We start from the raw sequence: 15,652 nt of genomic DNA on the forward strand, positions 1-15,652 counted from the left end.
CCCCCTGGCGCTGTTTTGTACTGTTTTTGTACTGTGTATGTACATATTTTTATTATTATAATTTATTTGCTTGTATGTAAATGTTGAATATTATAAATAAAGGTTTAAAAAAAATCAAGCTTCGTTTGCCGTTGTCCAGGTGGAACGAACCATTTTGCTTTTTTTTAAGGGGTTATGTTAGTCGTTGACGTTATTAATTTAATTCAAGCAACATTATTATTGAACTCTCGTGGCAGCATTTATTTTAGATGAATATTTATGACGATTTTAGTAACTTACATGGTCAAACAACATTTAAAAAAAAAAAAATCTAACTTTACCAAAGCCCAGTCCCTCCCCAGTGCTTGAGCATCCCCGCTTCGACACCTTTGAGCAAATGAGGGGGAAAACGGTGCGTAGTAAAACCGTTTTTCTACTATGCATGTTCTGTGTTAATATAATTAGGAATTAACCGGTAATTCCAAACTAATACCAATCAAACATATCGTACAGTTGGCGATATTTAGAAACCCTAGGCTTTCTAAACTCGCGTCCAGCTGGGGGCAACGGCGTGACAGTGTAAACATTTGGCCTCTCTCGGCTGCCTTACAACCGGAAGTATCTGCGTCACTTCCGCCGGTGACTTGTTTACCTTCTTTTTTGTTGCGTATCAAGAGGCTGTAATGCCTAATAACGGACGTCTCTCTGGCCTGTGTCGCGTTACCGAACACCTTTACGTGAGTAACGGCAGGGCGGCCGGTCTCGTTTCCCTGCTGAGAGCGAACAACATAACGTGCGTCGTCAACGTCGCTGAGACCAAGAGGAGCGGCAGCAGCCACCTACCTAACGGCGTGGAGTACATCCACATCCCGCTGGCCGACTCTCCGTCCACACCCCTCGCTGATCATTTCGACGGCGTGGGGGAGACAATACAGCGGGTAGCGCGCGTTGGCGGCCGGACGCTGGTGCACTGCAATGCCGGGGTGAGCCGCTCGGCTGCGCTGTGCATTGCCTTTCTCGTCAAGCACCACAGTGTCACCCTGCTGGAGGCCCACGCCTGGGTCAAGACCTGCCGGCCCATGGTGAGGCCGAACAACGGCTTCTGGAAGCAGTTGATCCAGTATGAGAAGGAGCTTCGCGGGTGCGCATCTGTCCGGATGGTGTCCTCGTCCATGGGAGAGATACCTGACATTTATGAAGAGGAGGCCAGAAATATGATGCCATTCTGACTCAAGTGTGAGGGATCTACTGAGGATCCTAACTTGGATATGATGAACGCCTTGTTATCTGCACTAATTGTACAAATAAATATGCCAGATTCCGATCTAACAAAGGTCTTAACTCATTCTCTTTCTATGCCACATCAATATGAAATGCACTCTCAACAGGTGTAAAAGAAAGGGCATCTCTATCCTCCTTCAAAACCGCACTCAGAGAACACCTCCAGGCAACTTCAACCCTAAACTAACACCCTCCCTTCCACATCCCACCTCCCCGGATTGTAAATAATCAAATGTAGATACTTATTCTTATGCTTTCTGATCTCTCTCTCTCTCTATGTCCACTACTTGCTGTACATATCCTACCAAGTCAGTCCTACAGTGTCCAATGTCCATTTCTCTGATGATACAATTGTTGATGACTGAAGTGTTGATATCAACCAAACCTAACCCCCCTCCACATCCCACACCCTGGATTGTAAATAATTCAATGTATATACTCTGATGATTATCTTGTGTGATGACTATATTATGATAATAGTACATATTTGTACCAGGAATTGATTACGTGGACCCCGACTTAAACAAGTTGAAAAACTTATTCGGGTGTTACCATTTAGTGGTCAATTGTACGGAATATGTACTGAACTGTGCAATCTACTAATAAAAGTTTCAATCATCCATCCATCCATCCATTTTCTACCGCTTATTACCTTCGGGGTCGCGGGGGGCGCTGGAGCCTATCTCAATCAATCCAAACTCACCTTGAGTTTGAGTTTATTTCGAACATGCATGCATGCAGCGCATCGTATACGTGCTGCTGAGAAGGTTATTGGCTGCAAGCTCCCATCCCTCCAGGACCTGTTCTCCTCCAGGACCAGGAGGCGGAGTGGGTCGGATCACAGCTGACTCTTCTCACCCTGAACACAAACTATTCTCCCATCTCCCCTCAGGCAGGAGACTACGGTCCACCCAGACCCACACCTCCCGCCACCTGAACAGTTTTTTTCCCCTCGGCCATCAGGCACATGAACAATAACAAGATCTGATAGCTCAGTTACAGCTCATTTTTATGACCTATTCTGTGTTGTATGTGTTTTATGTTGCACAATTGCTCCAAGAAAAAAATCCTAATTTATGAACCCGTTCTCGAACAATGGCAATGAAAAAAATTCTGATTCTGATACTTTTGATTGATTGATTGAAACTTGTATTAGTAGATTGGACAGTACAGTACATATTCCGTACAATTGACCACTAAATGGTAACACCCGAAGAAGTTTTTCAACTTGTTTAAGTCAGGGTCCACGTTAATCAATTCATGGTACAAATATATACTATCAGCATAATACAGTCATCACACAAGTTAATCATCAGAGTATATACATTGAATTATTTACATTATTTACAATCCGGGGGGTGGAAGGGTTAGGTTTGGTTGATATCAGCACTTCAGTCAACAATGATATCATCAGAAAAATGGACATTGAAACAGTGTAGGTCTGACTTGGTAGGATATGTACAGTGAGCAGTGAACATAGTGAGCTCAGAAAGCATAAGAACAAGTATAAGAACAAGTATATAGGACCCCCCCCCCCCCCCCCCCCCTCTAGGTCCTCTCCAATGTTTCTCATAGTCATTCACATTGACATCCCACTGGGTTGTGAGTTTTTCCTTGCCCTTATGTGGGATCTGAACCGAGGATGTCGTTGTGGCTTGTGCAGCCCTTTGAGACACTTGTGATTTAGGGCTATATAAATAAACATTGATTGATTGATGGTAAATACATTTGATTATTTACAATCCGGGGAGGTGGGATGTGGTGGGGGGAGGGTGTTAGTCTAGGGTTGTAGTTGCCTGGAGGTGTTCTTTTAGTGCGCTTTTGAAGGAGGATAGAGATGCACTTTCTTTTACACCTGTTGGGAGTGCATTACATTTTGATGTGGCATAGAAGGAGAATGAGTTAAGACCTTTGTTGGATCGGAATCTGGGTTTAACGTGGTTTGTGGATCATGACACAACATGATACATCACAATTTCCAGTTTCTCTTTTCAACATGTTCGAAAAGGAGTAGGAAGAAGCAGAACTTATTTAATCCTACCCCTTTTCCTTTACATAGCAGTTGCTAAAACTTTTGTTCACTTCCTGTTCTCAATTTGTTCACAATATACTCCATAAGTAATAACAATTAAAAAAATAATAATAATAATTGGTGAATTAAGTTATATTTCATATGGTGAGATGAGTAAGATTATCTAGAAACTGAATGGATGGATGAAATAAATTCAGAATGTTTATCATGGTTCTTCTTTGTACTTTGTAAACACTTTAAGTTTGAAGAGTTTCTTGAAGTGGATCATATTAGTACATTGTTTAATTTCTTTGCTTAATCCATTCCATAATTTAATTCCACATACTGATATACTGAAGGTCTTAAGTGTTGTACGTGCATACAAATGTTTTAAATTACATTTTTCTCTAAGATTATATTTCTCCTCTTTTTTTGAGAAGAATTGTTGTATATTCTTGGGTAGCAGATTATAGTTTGCTTTGTGTATAATTTTAGCTGTTTGAAAATTCACTATGTCGTGGAATTCAGTATTTTTGATTCAATAAACAAAGGGTTTGTATGTTCTTTATATCCAACATTATGTATTATTCTAACTGATCTTTTTTGTAACACCGTTAATGAACAAAGTGCACTTTTGTAGTTATTTCCCCATATTTCTACACAATACTCAGATATGGTAACACTAGCGAGCAGTAGAGAACATGGAGTGATTTTTGGTCTAGAACATGTTTTGCTTTATTCATTATTGACGTTTTTCTTGCTACTTTATGTTGTATATTTTTTACTTGAGATTTCCTTACCTGTCATTGACAGTGAAACTATCAGTTGTTTACCAAATATATTATATAATGTTTGCAATTTTATCTGTCTGTTATTTTTGTAAACTCTAGGAGTATTTTAGCCATGGCCATGTTTGCACAGGAGACCAGCTGGCTCTCTGCCACACCGGAGAACGCATGGAGAGACCAGAGAAGCTGGTGTTGAACGTCAGGACGGACGAGCTTCACGCAGCCCTGGTTGAATCGGACACTTCGTATTCTCGCTCATCTGTGTGGACTGGGCATTGGCCAAGAGCTAGTAGGCAGCCTAGGACGGAGTCGGCTCTCTTGGTTGCTTTGTTGGGTCTGTTCCTGTCTCTGGCCGGGCGGTTGTAAAATTATGTTTTTGTTTTGTTGTTTATGTATGGTGGGATCGTATGTGCGCAATATGTATTATTTATTGGTCTTTTTTTTGGTTTTACTTTTGTAGCTGCATGTAGAAAATGGCACTGTTAAGGTGGCAGCCGTTTGCATCAGCTCGTCCTTTTATTTCTTTAATGTTTCCTCTTGTTTTCATGTGATTTTTTAATCTTATTTTTTGTGGAAGTTTAGTATCCGCCTTGCAACCCCATAATTTCCCCATTGCGGGATGAAGTCCATCCTGTCAATTATAAAGGCCGAATTGCGCTTGTAAAATTGTGTACTTTTATGGACCTAAATAAGGACCAAAGGTTTTGCAATTGAAAACAAATAATAAACTTTAAAACTGAAAAAACAAGTTTTGATGTTGCATTTTGGAAAATACATCAGTGTATTAAAGGGGTCACATCATGTTTTTTTTTTACATTTAAAACACTTCTTTGTGGTCTACATAACATGTAACAGTGGATCTTTAGTCAAAATTTAGCATAGATAATGTTTTAAAGACCATCTTCGACTTCAAGCCACTTTCAGATTGTTTCTACAGCATACTACGTTTTGTGGGCGGTCTTATTTACGTGCCCCCACTTCGACTGTGTCTTCTCCCCGTCAGCCATGTTGTAGTTTTTAGCGCATTTAAATTTGACCTATAATCCGCTAATGTTGTCGATGTGAAACATGTCACAGGTTGAGCAAATTCTAAACGGATCGTTAAGCAGAAGTACAAACGTTTGTATAAAGAAAGGCCAGATTATTTCATATCTCCACAATTTCATTTCACATTTCCGAGATTAATGTGTGCTCAAAATACACAACAGCAGGTACAAATGGGTATGGAAAGTTGGTTTTGTGTAATAGGGCCAAATATGCACAGCTTTTTTTTTTCCAGTTTGAATATTGAATAATATTATGATTAGGGTTGATTTTATTACTTTAGTAATTGAGTAGTGATTTGTTTGTTGGAAACACACATTATAGCCTCGGTGTATATTTTAGGGAAATAGTTTAATGAAGATATTTTTTGCTTGCCATAATTCATTTTTATTTTAACAATACATGTGCATCATCCACAATCTCAACTTTAAACGTGTGCACACTGATAGAAATATAACCAGTCCGCTGCTATATAGATCATGGCACCCACACATCACTGCTCTTGTAGGTTGGAGTTCAAATCCCAGCCGAGTCATACCAAAGACTATAAAAATGGGACCCATTACCTCCCTGCTTGGCACTCAGCATCAAGGGTTGGAGTTGGGGGTTAAATCACCAAAATGATTCCCGGGCGCGGCGCCGCTGCTGCCCACTGCTCCCCAAGGGGATGGGTCAAATGCAGAGGACAAATTTCACCACATCTAGTGTGTGTGTGACAATCATTGGTACTTTAATCTTTAATCATGTGAGCTTTATTGCAGCAGCCCAGTGGAAACTATTGTAACATTTGATTTAGTACTTTATCCTCATGTATGGAAAATAATTAATGTTGGGCAGGAATTCTTATTTACATATTATCGAGTCATAATACTATTATTTTCAGATAACGCATTTGTTGTATTGTAATTAATTTTATTTTATACGGTCCCACATTTTGGTTCCTACCTGTTTGTTTCCCTGTGCCCGAATAGGGGACGGACAGGGGAGAATATAGCGAGAAAAAAAAGAATATTAAATAGAGCGAAAGGTGTAGAAATAAAGTGGAGTCGATAAGTCCTGCAGTTGTGTTCTAGCAAGGAAGACAACAAAACTATCATGTAAACAACTTAACTGTAACCCGCCTTTAACCCACAGCCGTACCATGAATTGATTTACGTGGACCCCGACTTAAACAAGTTGAAATACTTATTCGGGTGTTACCATTTAGTGGTCAATTTTACGGAATATGTACCGTACTGTACAATCTACTAATAAAAGTTTCAATCAATCAAAAAAAAAAAACCCGTCAAAGTAGGTAGAGACCAAATAATAGGGTTACATTACGACTATAAACACATTTCTGGCCACTCCATGCGGTCCAGATTTGATCAATTTTGATTGAATACACTCAAACAATTCATAAAAGCACCAGAATATACATTGAGGCTTTTTTTTTAATCCAATGTTAACCGTTACAGCCCTAATTATGATTTACTTTTATAACTATTTTGAATTAATTTATTCATTTTCATATTTGAGCTTGTATTTTTCAGATTCAAATATTTTTGCAGTCTGAATTTGAAAAAGATTTGAATTAGAAATTAAAAGAACTAAACCTGATTTTAAAAAATGAAACCGAATCTGAAAAAACAGCTTAAATATCAAAAAATTACAAAGTTAATTTCTTTTTTTTTTTTTTAATAATTACCAGATTATTATTGTATTCAACCTGAAAAAAATTTTTTTGAATATCCATCCAGCCATCCATTTTCTACCGTTTTTCCCTTACAGGTTCACGGGGTGTATACTGATGTATTTTTCAACATTCTGAACATTAAAACTTGATTTTTCCTTTTCGTTTCAAAGTTCATTTGTTGAAGTACAAAGCATTCAGGCCCATGTTTAGCCCCATACAGGTGCCACATTGTGACACTGACAAGCAAACTGCGTTCACAGCGGAAATAAACATGACCTACTTGTCAGTCAGGTTTTCCTTTGTGAGCCAATATGACGCACACGTAAGGGATGATAAGAAGTCCAAGTACAAACATTTTTTTTATTTTGTACTACACGCAGACAGCAAGATGCCCCAAGCATTTTAGACAGGTGGATGAAAATGTGGCTTTGCAGATTTCCTAATAAAAATGTGTGGAGGTTTTTTTCTACTGCCAAGTAACTGTACATAGTTATTTTCAATACAATAGAATTAAGACCACCTGAATACATAAAATAAAATAGTCATTTGGCACAGAACTCTGATAAAAATCTACTCTAGTACAAATATTTTATTTATCTTCGACTTCGAGCATTTATACATTTTCTTCAAAAGTGCAGATCACCTGTCAATAAATGCATATGTTGGTCAGTTTGACAAAAAGCAGCAAATTGGTAAAAATCCCTAAGAATGAGGTGACTATCACAAAGACTTCAGATAACATCAAGAGTATACACGGTGACGGTTTACAGATAGCGCATACCTTTACAAAGCAAATAAAGTGACATTAACTGTGACACCTGGGAGTGGTTACGCCACATCCAACACAGGAACATGATAAATAGTTCAGGAACTCGCATAGTTTCCTGCTTTCAATGTCATTGTATACATGTTTTTCTTACAGAACAGGGAAAGTGCCATACATCAACAACGTACATTTTAGAAAACTCAAAATTTATAAGTCTTAAGATATTAGATTCAACAAAACATTGACATGCGTTATTAGTACATGGGTTCTGTAGGCTACCAGGGTTCCAGTATTTGAGCCATACACTGTTTTACATTAAACCTTCCAATTCACTTCTCGTAATACAAGCAAATCTAATCACCGCATTCAAAAAGTTTTGGAAAAATGTTTTATAAGAACAAAATGTAAACTGCAAACACATGCAAACTGTCCTTATATGTTAGCAGGCAGCTTTAAATAATTTATAAAGCATAAAAAAAATCTTAGAATTTGACTATAAAGGAGTCATAATGGCATATTTTGGTTCACAGTGCAATCATAGCTGTACAAACAAAGCAAGACATAACACGGAAAAACAGCTAAAATTTTCATCTGCTACCAAATTTTCCTGAGTCTTTGCAGTTATATTATTAGAAAGTGGAATAAAGAAAGGGGTGCAAAGAGCATGAACACTTTGCTTTCACTGTGTTGTACTCATTCTGACAATAAGGCAACAGTATGATCTGCATAGTCATGCAATAAGCATCCATCTACAGAGTAGAACAACGTCAACACGGGCCAAAAAGTATGTCAGTTATAACGATCACATCCGCTCATCGTCTTCTGATTCCACCCTACAGTGTATTCAGCGTCAAGAAAACAACATCTGGTTACAACTGAAACAAAGAAAAACTTCCATTAATTCAACTCAAACCAAAACAATTAATAAAGTAAAAACCTACATGCTGTTCCAGTTTTTGGTATTCTGTGGATTTTGGACGACGAGCAGATCTTGATTGCTTTCCCTCCAAAACAAAAGCAATTATCTGGATAAAAAATAACAGAGGCACTGGATTAAATGTGATGAGGTACAGTTGTATTTAACAGTTACTACTAATTACTTGTCAAATAATGAAATATATAAACCTGCGCCACAAAATTATGTATTTAGAATTTCTGTGTTCTGCTAACAATATTTCATTGTGCGGACAGGAAAAACAAATATACATCAAGTCACTGGATACTTCATATTCATCAGTACAGCAGCACTGGAGACGTCGGACAATATTTGTCTTTAGCAATCGGCTGAGGATATTTACCTTAGGAGGGGGCGTGTCTTCCCAGAACACTGGCTCGAAATTGAGAGCAAGTAGCATTGAAAGCATTGTCTATCGACAGTGCAAAGCCGCTTGTAAGACACTAATCCTCACCACCATAACGCAAAACAAACTAAGTGTCTTCCATGTACATTATCACTGGAGAACTAGAGGGAAAGGAATGGCTAAGCATGCTTTACGCACACGCACACACACACACACAGACAGAGCAGGACAACACAAGAAGCTAACCACAAAAACTTCAATGAGGTGATCGATCCAGATGGCGATACTATCAATACCTAGTACAGTATCAGTATTTAAATGACACTAAAGTGATTAAATCAATATGTTTCATTTTCGGGCCACATCAGGAGATAGTCCGAATCTGATTGGAATCTGATCTTTTCAAATGTGGCTAAAGTTTAAACGGAAATGCGACCTGTTTGAGACTTTAACGTTATCTTTGGGCAAGTTACGTCATTTGTCACTTTCCTTTTTGCAGTTCTCTTCTTCCTTATCTTGCAGTTGATTTCCATCTGCCTACTTCCTCTACACAACAGCCATGGCACAAACCCACTAACACGTTGATCTGTGGCGCCCATGTTTTCTCGTGTAGTAGTTACTTCCTCATTTAAGGAATTCTTTGTTCTGTCAAAATGAGCCGATTTGTCGAAAAAAGCTACCAGCAATGTCAATCAATTTACGCTGCTGACACATCAAACATTGATACCTTAAGTTTCGAAACGTTGATTTAGATATCAAATAAAATATTTAATAACATAAACAATTACTTTTATCACCAGTGGCAAGCCAAATCTTCATCGACAAGAAGTATAGCTCATTTTGATAGATCAACTTCTGATTTACACTTTACTACGGTTTACACTCTCGAACTGCGCATGCAAGTGACGTCAAGACCACATTGGGACTTGTGTCGGTTTATACTAACTGGAGTCTGATAAAGATCACATTTTACTTGCAGTGTAAACATTCAGCTAGAAAAAAATCAGATTCCAAAAGAAAAAGTTAGATTTGGGACACTTTGGCCTGCAGTGTAAACATAGTCTTAAAGTATGTTATTGTGTTTACTTTAGCTAGTTGCTGTAAAACATTTACAGTTTTATAATTTATTGTCAAAGTGGAGTGGGACTCAAAATTGTATCGGATTTCAGGCCACAGGCCAAAAATCGGGACATCCCAAGTAGTTGCTGTTAAAAACTTAAGTGTGTTGCTGTATGGACTATGGTTCATGGACAACCAAAGTCTAAGTAGCATTGATTGGGTCTAAAAAGAATGAGCATGAATAATAATTTTCCAAAAACTCCTCATTCACCGCTATTGAAAAAAAATGTTTATCAAATTTTGCAGATGTGACCTTTGCAGCTGTGAGTGAGCCTGTGGAGGAAAACGCTAAATTAGAACCAAAGTTTCATAGACCTCGTACATACCTTGCGCTTGTTGTGGTAAGCGATGTAAAGCACTGCCACCAGCACTACTGCAGAGACCAGGTATGCGAAGAAATGGCTGCTTTCTGTCTCATCACTTACATCATAGTGGTCGTTCCCTATTCCTACATTCTTGGCTTCATCTCCTGGTTTTGTCTCAATGTCAGTTTTTTTTTCAGATTGTGACTCTTTGGCAGGATCGTTGTCTGAATTCTCCTTGTTTGGAAGTTTGTCTGCAGATTTTGTGACCTCGCCTTCTGATTGTGCCTCCTCTGCAGTCCCTTTTTCTGGTTTTTTATCTGAGGCAGGCCCAGGTTCTGAACTCCCCGGCTTGATGAGTTCAAAATTTTTTGCGTCCTCTGCAAGATCTGCTTTGGTTTCCTTGCTGAGGTCTTTTTCTGATGTGTTGTCTGCAGGCTTAGCTCCTGTTTCATCTGTTTTTTTTGCACCTTCCTCTTCAGGGTGTTCTCCTTTGCTGTCTATAGCCCCTGATATGTTGTTATTGTCAGCTGTTCCCATCTTCCCATCTCCCATGTCTTTATTCTTAGCTTCGTTGTTTTGGGAGTTTACAGGTTCTGCAGATGCTTTTTTCTGTGTCTGTGGCATCTTAGAAGTGTCCTTCACAGTAGTCGTATCTTGAAGTGTATTAGTAAGGACTTCATTGGGCTCATTCAGTTTGCCATTGTGGGTGTTTGTTTGACCTGACACATTTGCATTTAAAATGGGAGGTTCTTCTAAAGTTGTCCCTGCAAATGGATTCACATGTTTATTCCTTGCAAACTCCCAGAGATGATCATTGTTTTATAAATGGTTGCTTATTTACAGTCATGGTCAAAAGTTTACATACACTTGTGAAGGACATAATGTCATGGCTGTCTTGCGTTTCCAATAATTTCTACAACTCTTATTTTTTGTGATAGAGTGATTGGAGCACATACTTGTTTGTCACAAAAAACATTCAGGAAGTTTGGTTCTTTTATGAATTTATTATGGGGCTACTGAAAATGTGACCAAATCTGCTGGGTTAAAAGTATACATACAGCAACATACATTATCAATTTTGGTGTGTGGTGTGAATAATTGTGAGGAAAAAAATGAATGTATTCCATTTTGGAATAAGGCTGTAACGTAAAATGTGGGAAAAGTGAAGCACTGTTAATAATTTCCAGATGCACTGTATAATCTGCTCTTTTGTTTCCCTAAAACAGACCTACGTAAAAAATCATCCGTTGCGTATTTTAAACTGTCCCGCGAAACGTTTCCAAATTATTTTTCTTAAATATTTGTTTAGTTTCTTTCGCCACTTTTCTAGTTTCTTAAAAAAAGCCACCCTTTGCTCTGATTACTTTTTTTGCACACTCTTGGCATTCTCTCGATGAGCTTCAAGAGGTAGTCACCTGAAATGGTTTTCACTTCACAGGAGTGCTTAAGCTCATCGAGAGAATGCAAAGAGTGTGCAAAGCAGTAATCAGAGCAAAGGGTGGCTATTTTGAAGAAACTAGACTATAAAACACGTTTTCAGTTATTTAATCTTTTTTTTTGTTAAGTACATAACCCAACATGTGTTCATTCATAGATTTGATGCCTTCAGTGACAATCTACAATGTAAATAGTCAAGATAATAAAGAAAACACATTGAATGAGAAGGTGTGTCCAAACTTTTGGCCTGTACTGTATGTATGTATGTATGTATGTATGTATGTATGTATGTATGTATGTATGTATGTATATATATATATATATATATTTTTTTTTTTATTATTATTTTTTTAAATTTATTTATTTATTTATTTTGTTTGTTTGTTTGTTTGTTTTGTTTTATTTTACAGGAGTTCAATTCAGACCAAGACACAAATTAAAGGCTGAGTAAGTTTTTTGCAGTTTATGTGATGATCAATGGATTTGACGATTTAAATTTCATGAAATCCTGAATATGGGATTTTTATTTGTACGCTTGTTGTTAATTATTTCCTTATGCACTCAGTGTGTGAAGTCCATTTCTCAAAAATATAAAAAGTTCAATATTTTAAATAAAATGGAAATAGTCTAATGTATTTAGATGCACCTGTATTCTCCCCATTTAATCAGTCAAGTAAATATGTACGAACGTTTATGCTTTGTGTTATTAATAGGATACTTAGCCGGGCTAAAAGCGAAAGCTCTTTTTCCTATATCCATTAGTACTCAAAAAGTTATGTTTTTTTCTTTTCTTTATAAGTTAGTAGATGGCATGTGATCAAGGGCATGGGTCAGATGTAGGGATGTCCGATAATGGCTTTTTGCTGATATCCGATATTGTCCAACTCTTTAATTACCGATACCGATATCAACCGATACTGATATATACAGTCGTGGAATTAACACATAATTATGCCTAATTTGGACAACCAGGTATGGTGAAGATAAGGTCCTTTTTTATAATATGAATAAAATAAAATAAGATAAATAAATTAAAAACATTTTCTTGAATAAAAAAGAAAGTAAAACAACAGTTAAATAGAAACTGGTAATTAATGAAAATGAGTAAAATTAACTGTTAAAGGTTAGTACTATTAGTGGACCAGCAGCACGCACAACCATGTGTGCTTAAGGACTGTATCCCTTGCAAACTGTATTGATATATATTGATATATAATGTAGGAACCAGAATATTAATAACAGAAAGAAACAACCCTTTTGTGTGAATGAGTGTAAATGGGGGAGGGAGGTTTTTTGGGTTGGTGCACTAATTGTAAGTGTATCTTGTGGTTTTTATGTTGATTTAATAAAAAAAATAAAGAAAATAAAAACGATAGAGATAATTAAAAAAACGACACCAATAATTTCCGACATTACATTTTTAAGCATTTATTGGCCGATATTATCGGCAGGCCGATATAATCGGACATCTCTATAGTCAGATGCAGAGAATAATTTTGGGTACTTTAACTTAAACTGATTTATGATTTTGATTGGATGTGTCATTGTGAAAATGTTTAAACGAAAATTAAAAAGTATGTTGGAGTTCGGGAACAGTGATAAAGTCATCTAAAATAATTTGTGTTAAAAAAGGGGGCAGATATACTAGTCTTCCATCTGCTCCTTTCTGATCATGGAAATGTATAAGAAACAAAAAAACAACGGAAGTGTGAACTGTACGTGGCTTTTATATATGCATTTTCATGAAAGGAATAAAAAGAAATGATGATGATGATGAAACACCGTGATTATTTAAAAAATGTCGATACTTTTCAGTGATATTAGATTCGAAACAAGTAAAACTAAACAAGCCAACCATATAGGCGAGACTCGTTCACCCTCAAACGGACAGGTGGCGTTAACTAACCAACAGGGATTAACGATAAACGCTTTATAATAACTAACTAGCGAAATAAAAGAAGGTAAAACACGACTCACCTATGACCAAGTAGCAATACATCAGCATAAAGAAGAAAACAGACCTCATGGTGGTCGCGCAGGAAATAAATTAAAGCACTGCTTTTTTGTGCTCACGACAAAAAGGAGTGAGCAGATTTGACAGCGTCACAGCTTCTTTTTGCTTCCGTGTGCGCACTCAGCACCGGCTCTTTCTTCTGGCGAGGAATCTGAACGCGACACGGGAAAATGCTCGTTACTGCCACCTAGACTCTGGAGGTCAGTTAAAACAGTGTCTCGTACAAGCCGCTAGATGTCACCGCCGCCATTTTGGACGAGGAGAGCAAAAAAGAATACTATTTTGTTTCAGGAGTCCTCGAAAACTATCCACTTTTAATCAGGTTAGAGTTAGACGCTGGCTATTTCCAAGCAAGTTTACAGCAGTGTTGTTTGACGCTATTACTCCCCTTAACTCATAAATATAAGCATTGTTCTAGCATTGACTTAGCTTACAGTTTAGCGTGATTTAGAATGTTTGTGTATTTTGTGTCGTGTATATGTTTTAATATGCCGAAGACAATTTGCGCAGTTGTGGGATGTTCGAATAGTACATATAACCTCACAAGATGGAAACAAACAATGTGTGACATTCATGAGTGTTATTTTAAATATGGTGATCTCACCATGGTAGGCTGACCATATTCTGAAATCCCAAAAAGAGGACACATACCTGTATATGCGTGCCAAGGCAGGTGAAAATGTGCCAATGATACTCGAACTTGCTTTATAACTAATATATTTATTTAAATAAAGCATTTTTTCTCCTCTGTTGACAGCAGTGTTGGCGCTAGGAATTTTCAAAATGGGGTCCCACAGTACATTTTTGGGGTGCCACTTTTTTGTAAGCGTTTTTAATTTTTTTTTTATAAACGTATGCATTATCCTGTTATATCTCACATTCTATATTGTGTTTTGGAAAAAGGTTGACATAAACGTTACTTAATTCATGATAAAAAAGAAAAAAAAAAGAAAACAAATGTGTATACATATGTAAATGTATTCAGTTATAAACATTCATTCACTTTCTTCTTTCCTTCATGGATCTGAACTTTACCACTGCTGGTAGTTTTTTCTATGTTTTTATTTAATAAGTTGTAGGTGTATTTATTTCAGTATAAAAGTGTAAAAAGTGTTTTGCTTCAGTCAGGAAATGATGATAATGGTGTGCCAGGGCATACATACATTTTATATTTAACCTTTAAATCTCTGGAGTCTACATCAACTTCAGATTTCAAAATGTTTTAGTTTTTTTTATGTTGTTTTTTTGTTTGTTTGTTTTCCGCCCTTTTTTGTCAAACAAAACTATGTTTTCAATGGCAAACACACAAAATATGCAAAATCTTCCACCAAAAATATTTTTCAAAGTGGAATATTTAATGTGAAGTAATCAGAACCTTGGATAGGTCAATAATTCATAATAACATTGATTTTGATTCAATATTATGTTTTGAGCAATGACAGTTTGAAAAAAAAAAAAAAACATCTTTGTTTTAATTAGTCAACATTGCAACTTTTTCTAAATTACATTTCCCCTTTAAGCTTTTTTATTTCACTTTTGTTATGTATTTGTTTATTTTAATAGTATTTTTAGAATGTGCCGTGGGCCTTTAAAACATAAGCTGTGGGCCGCAAATGGCCTCCGGGGCACACTTTTGACACCCCTGCTATAGATAATAAAAAATTAAATCTGATAAATCTATCGACAAAAAGCAGAGCCTGGCGACGCATACACGTTTATCATAACTCTCTCGCTCTCTCTGTCTCTGCCCCTCCCTCACGAATGCTGCTGCGCACACCTTCACAATATGTTTTGTTTTTAACCCCTTCTTAACCCTGAACGTACATTGAAAATACACGCAACCCTTACTCAAAATGCCGGACATTTGAGGCATTTAAGAAACTCCGCCCGGACAGCCCCGCAAAAGAGGACGTATGGTCAGTCTACCATATG

At 37.1% G+C, this 15,652-nt stretch overlaps 2 protein-coding genes and 1 long non-coding RNA gene across 4 annotated transcripts in view; 2 read left to right on the forward strand and 1 right to left on the reverse strand.

Moving 5' to 3' along the window:
* The first annotated feature begins 485 nt into the window (after positions 1-485).
* Positions 486-1,879, forward strand: zgc:153044 (uncharacterized protein LOC751678 homolog). The gene has a single exon (XM_062051219.1). It carries the CDS (start codon positions 663-665, stop codon positions 1,206-1,208), a length of 546 nt encoding a protein of 181 aa, XP_061907203.1. The 5' UTR covers positions 486-662; the 3' UTR covers positions 1,209-1,879.
* A 5,239-nt stretch (positions 1,880-7,118) lies between these two features.
* On the reverse strand, positions 7,119-13,878 carry LOC133652455 (trans-Golgi network integral membrane protein TGN38-like). The gene is made up of 4 exons (XM_062051223.1): positions 13,684-13,878; positions 10,291-11,033; positions 8,486-8,569; positions 7,119-8,419 (listed from the first exon to the last, which is right to left on the reverse strand). Exons 1-4 carry the CDS (start codon positions 13,730-13,732, stop codon positions 8,414-8,416), a joined length of 882 nt encoding a protein of 293 aa, XP_061907207.1. The 5' UTR covers positions 13,733-13,878; the 3' UTR covers positions 7,119-8,413.
* Positions 13,879-13,939: 61 nt separating this feature from the next.
* The window catches only part of LOC133652456 (uncharacterized), a 162,927-nt gene continuing 161,214 nt past the window's right edge, over positions 13,940-15,652 (forward strand). For both annotated transcript variants that reach the window (XR_009826578.1, XR_009826577.1), the window contains exon 1: positions 13,940-14,042. This is a non-coding gene — a long non-coding RNA (uncharacterized LOC133652456). The remainder of the gene's footprint in view (positions 14,043-15,652) is intronic.

This window comes from Entelurus aequoreus, linkage group LG06, assembly GCF_033978785.1.
Source record: "Entelurus aequoreus isolate RoL-2023_Sb linkage group LG06, RoL_Eaeq_v1.1, whole genome shotgun sequence".
NCBI classification, from domain to species: Eukaryota; Metazoa; Chordata; class Actinopteri; order Syngnathiformes; family Syngnathidae; genus Entelurus; species Entelurus aequoreus.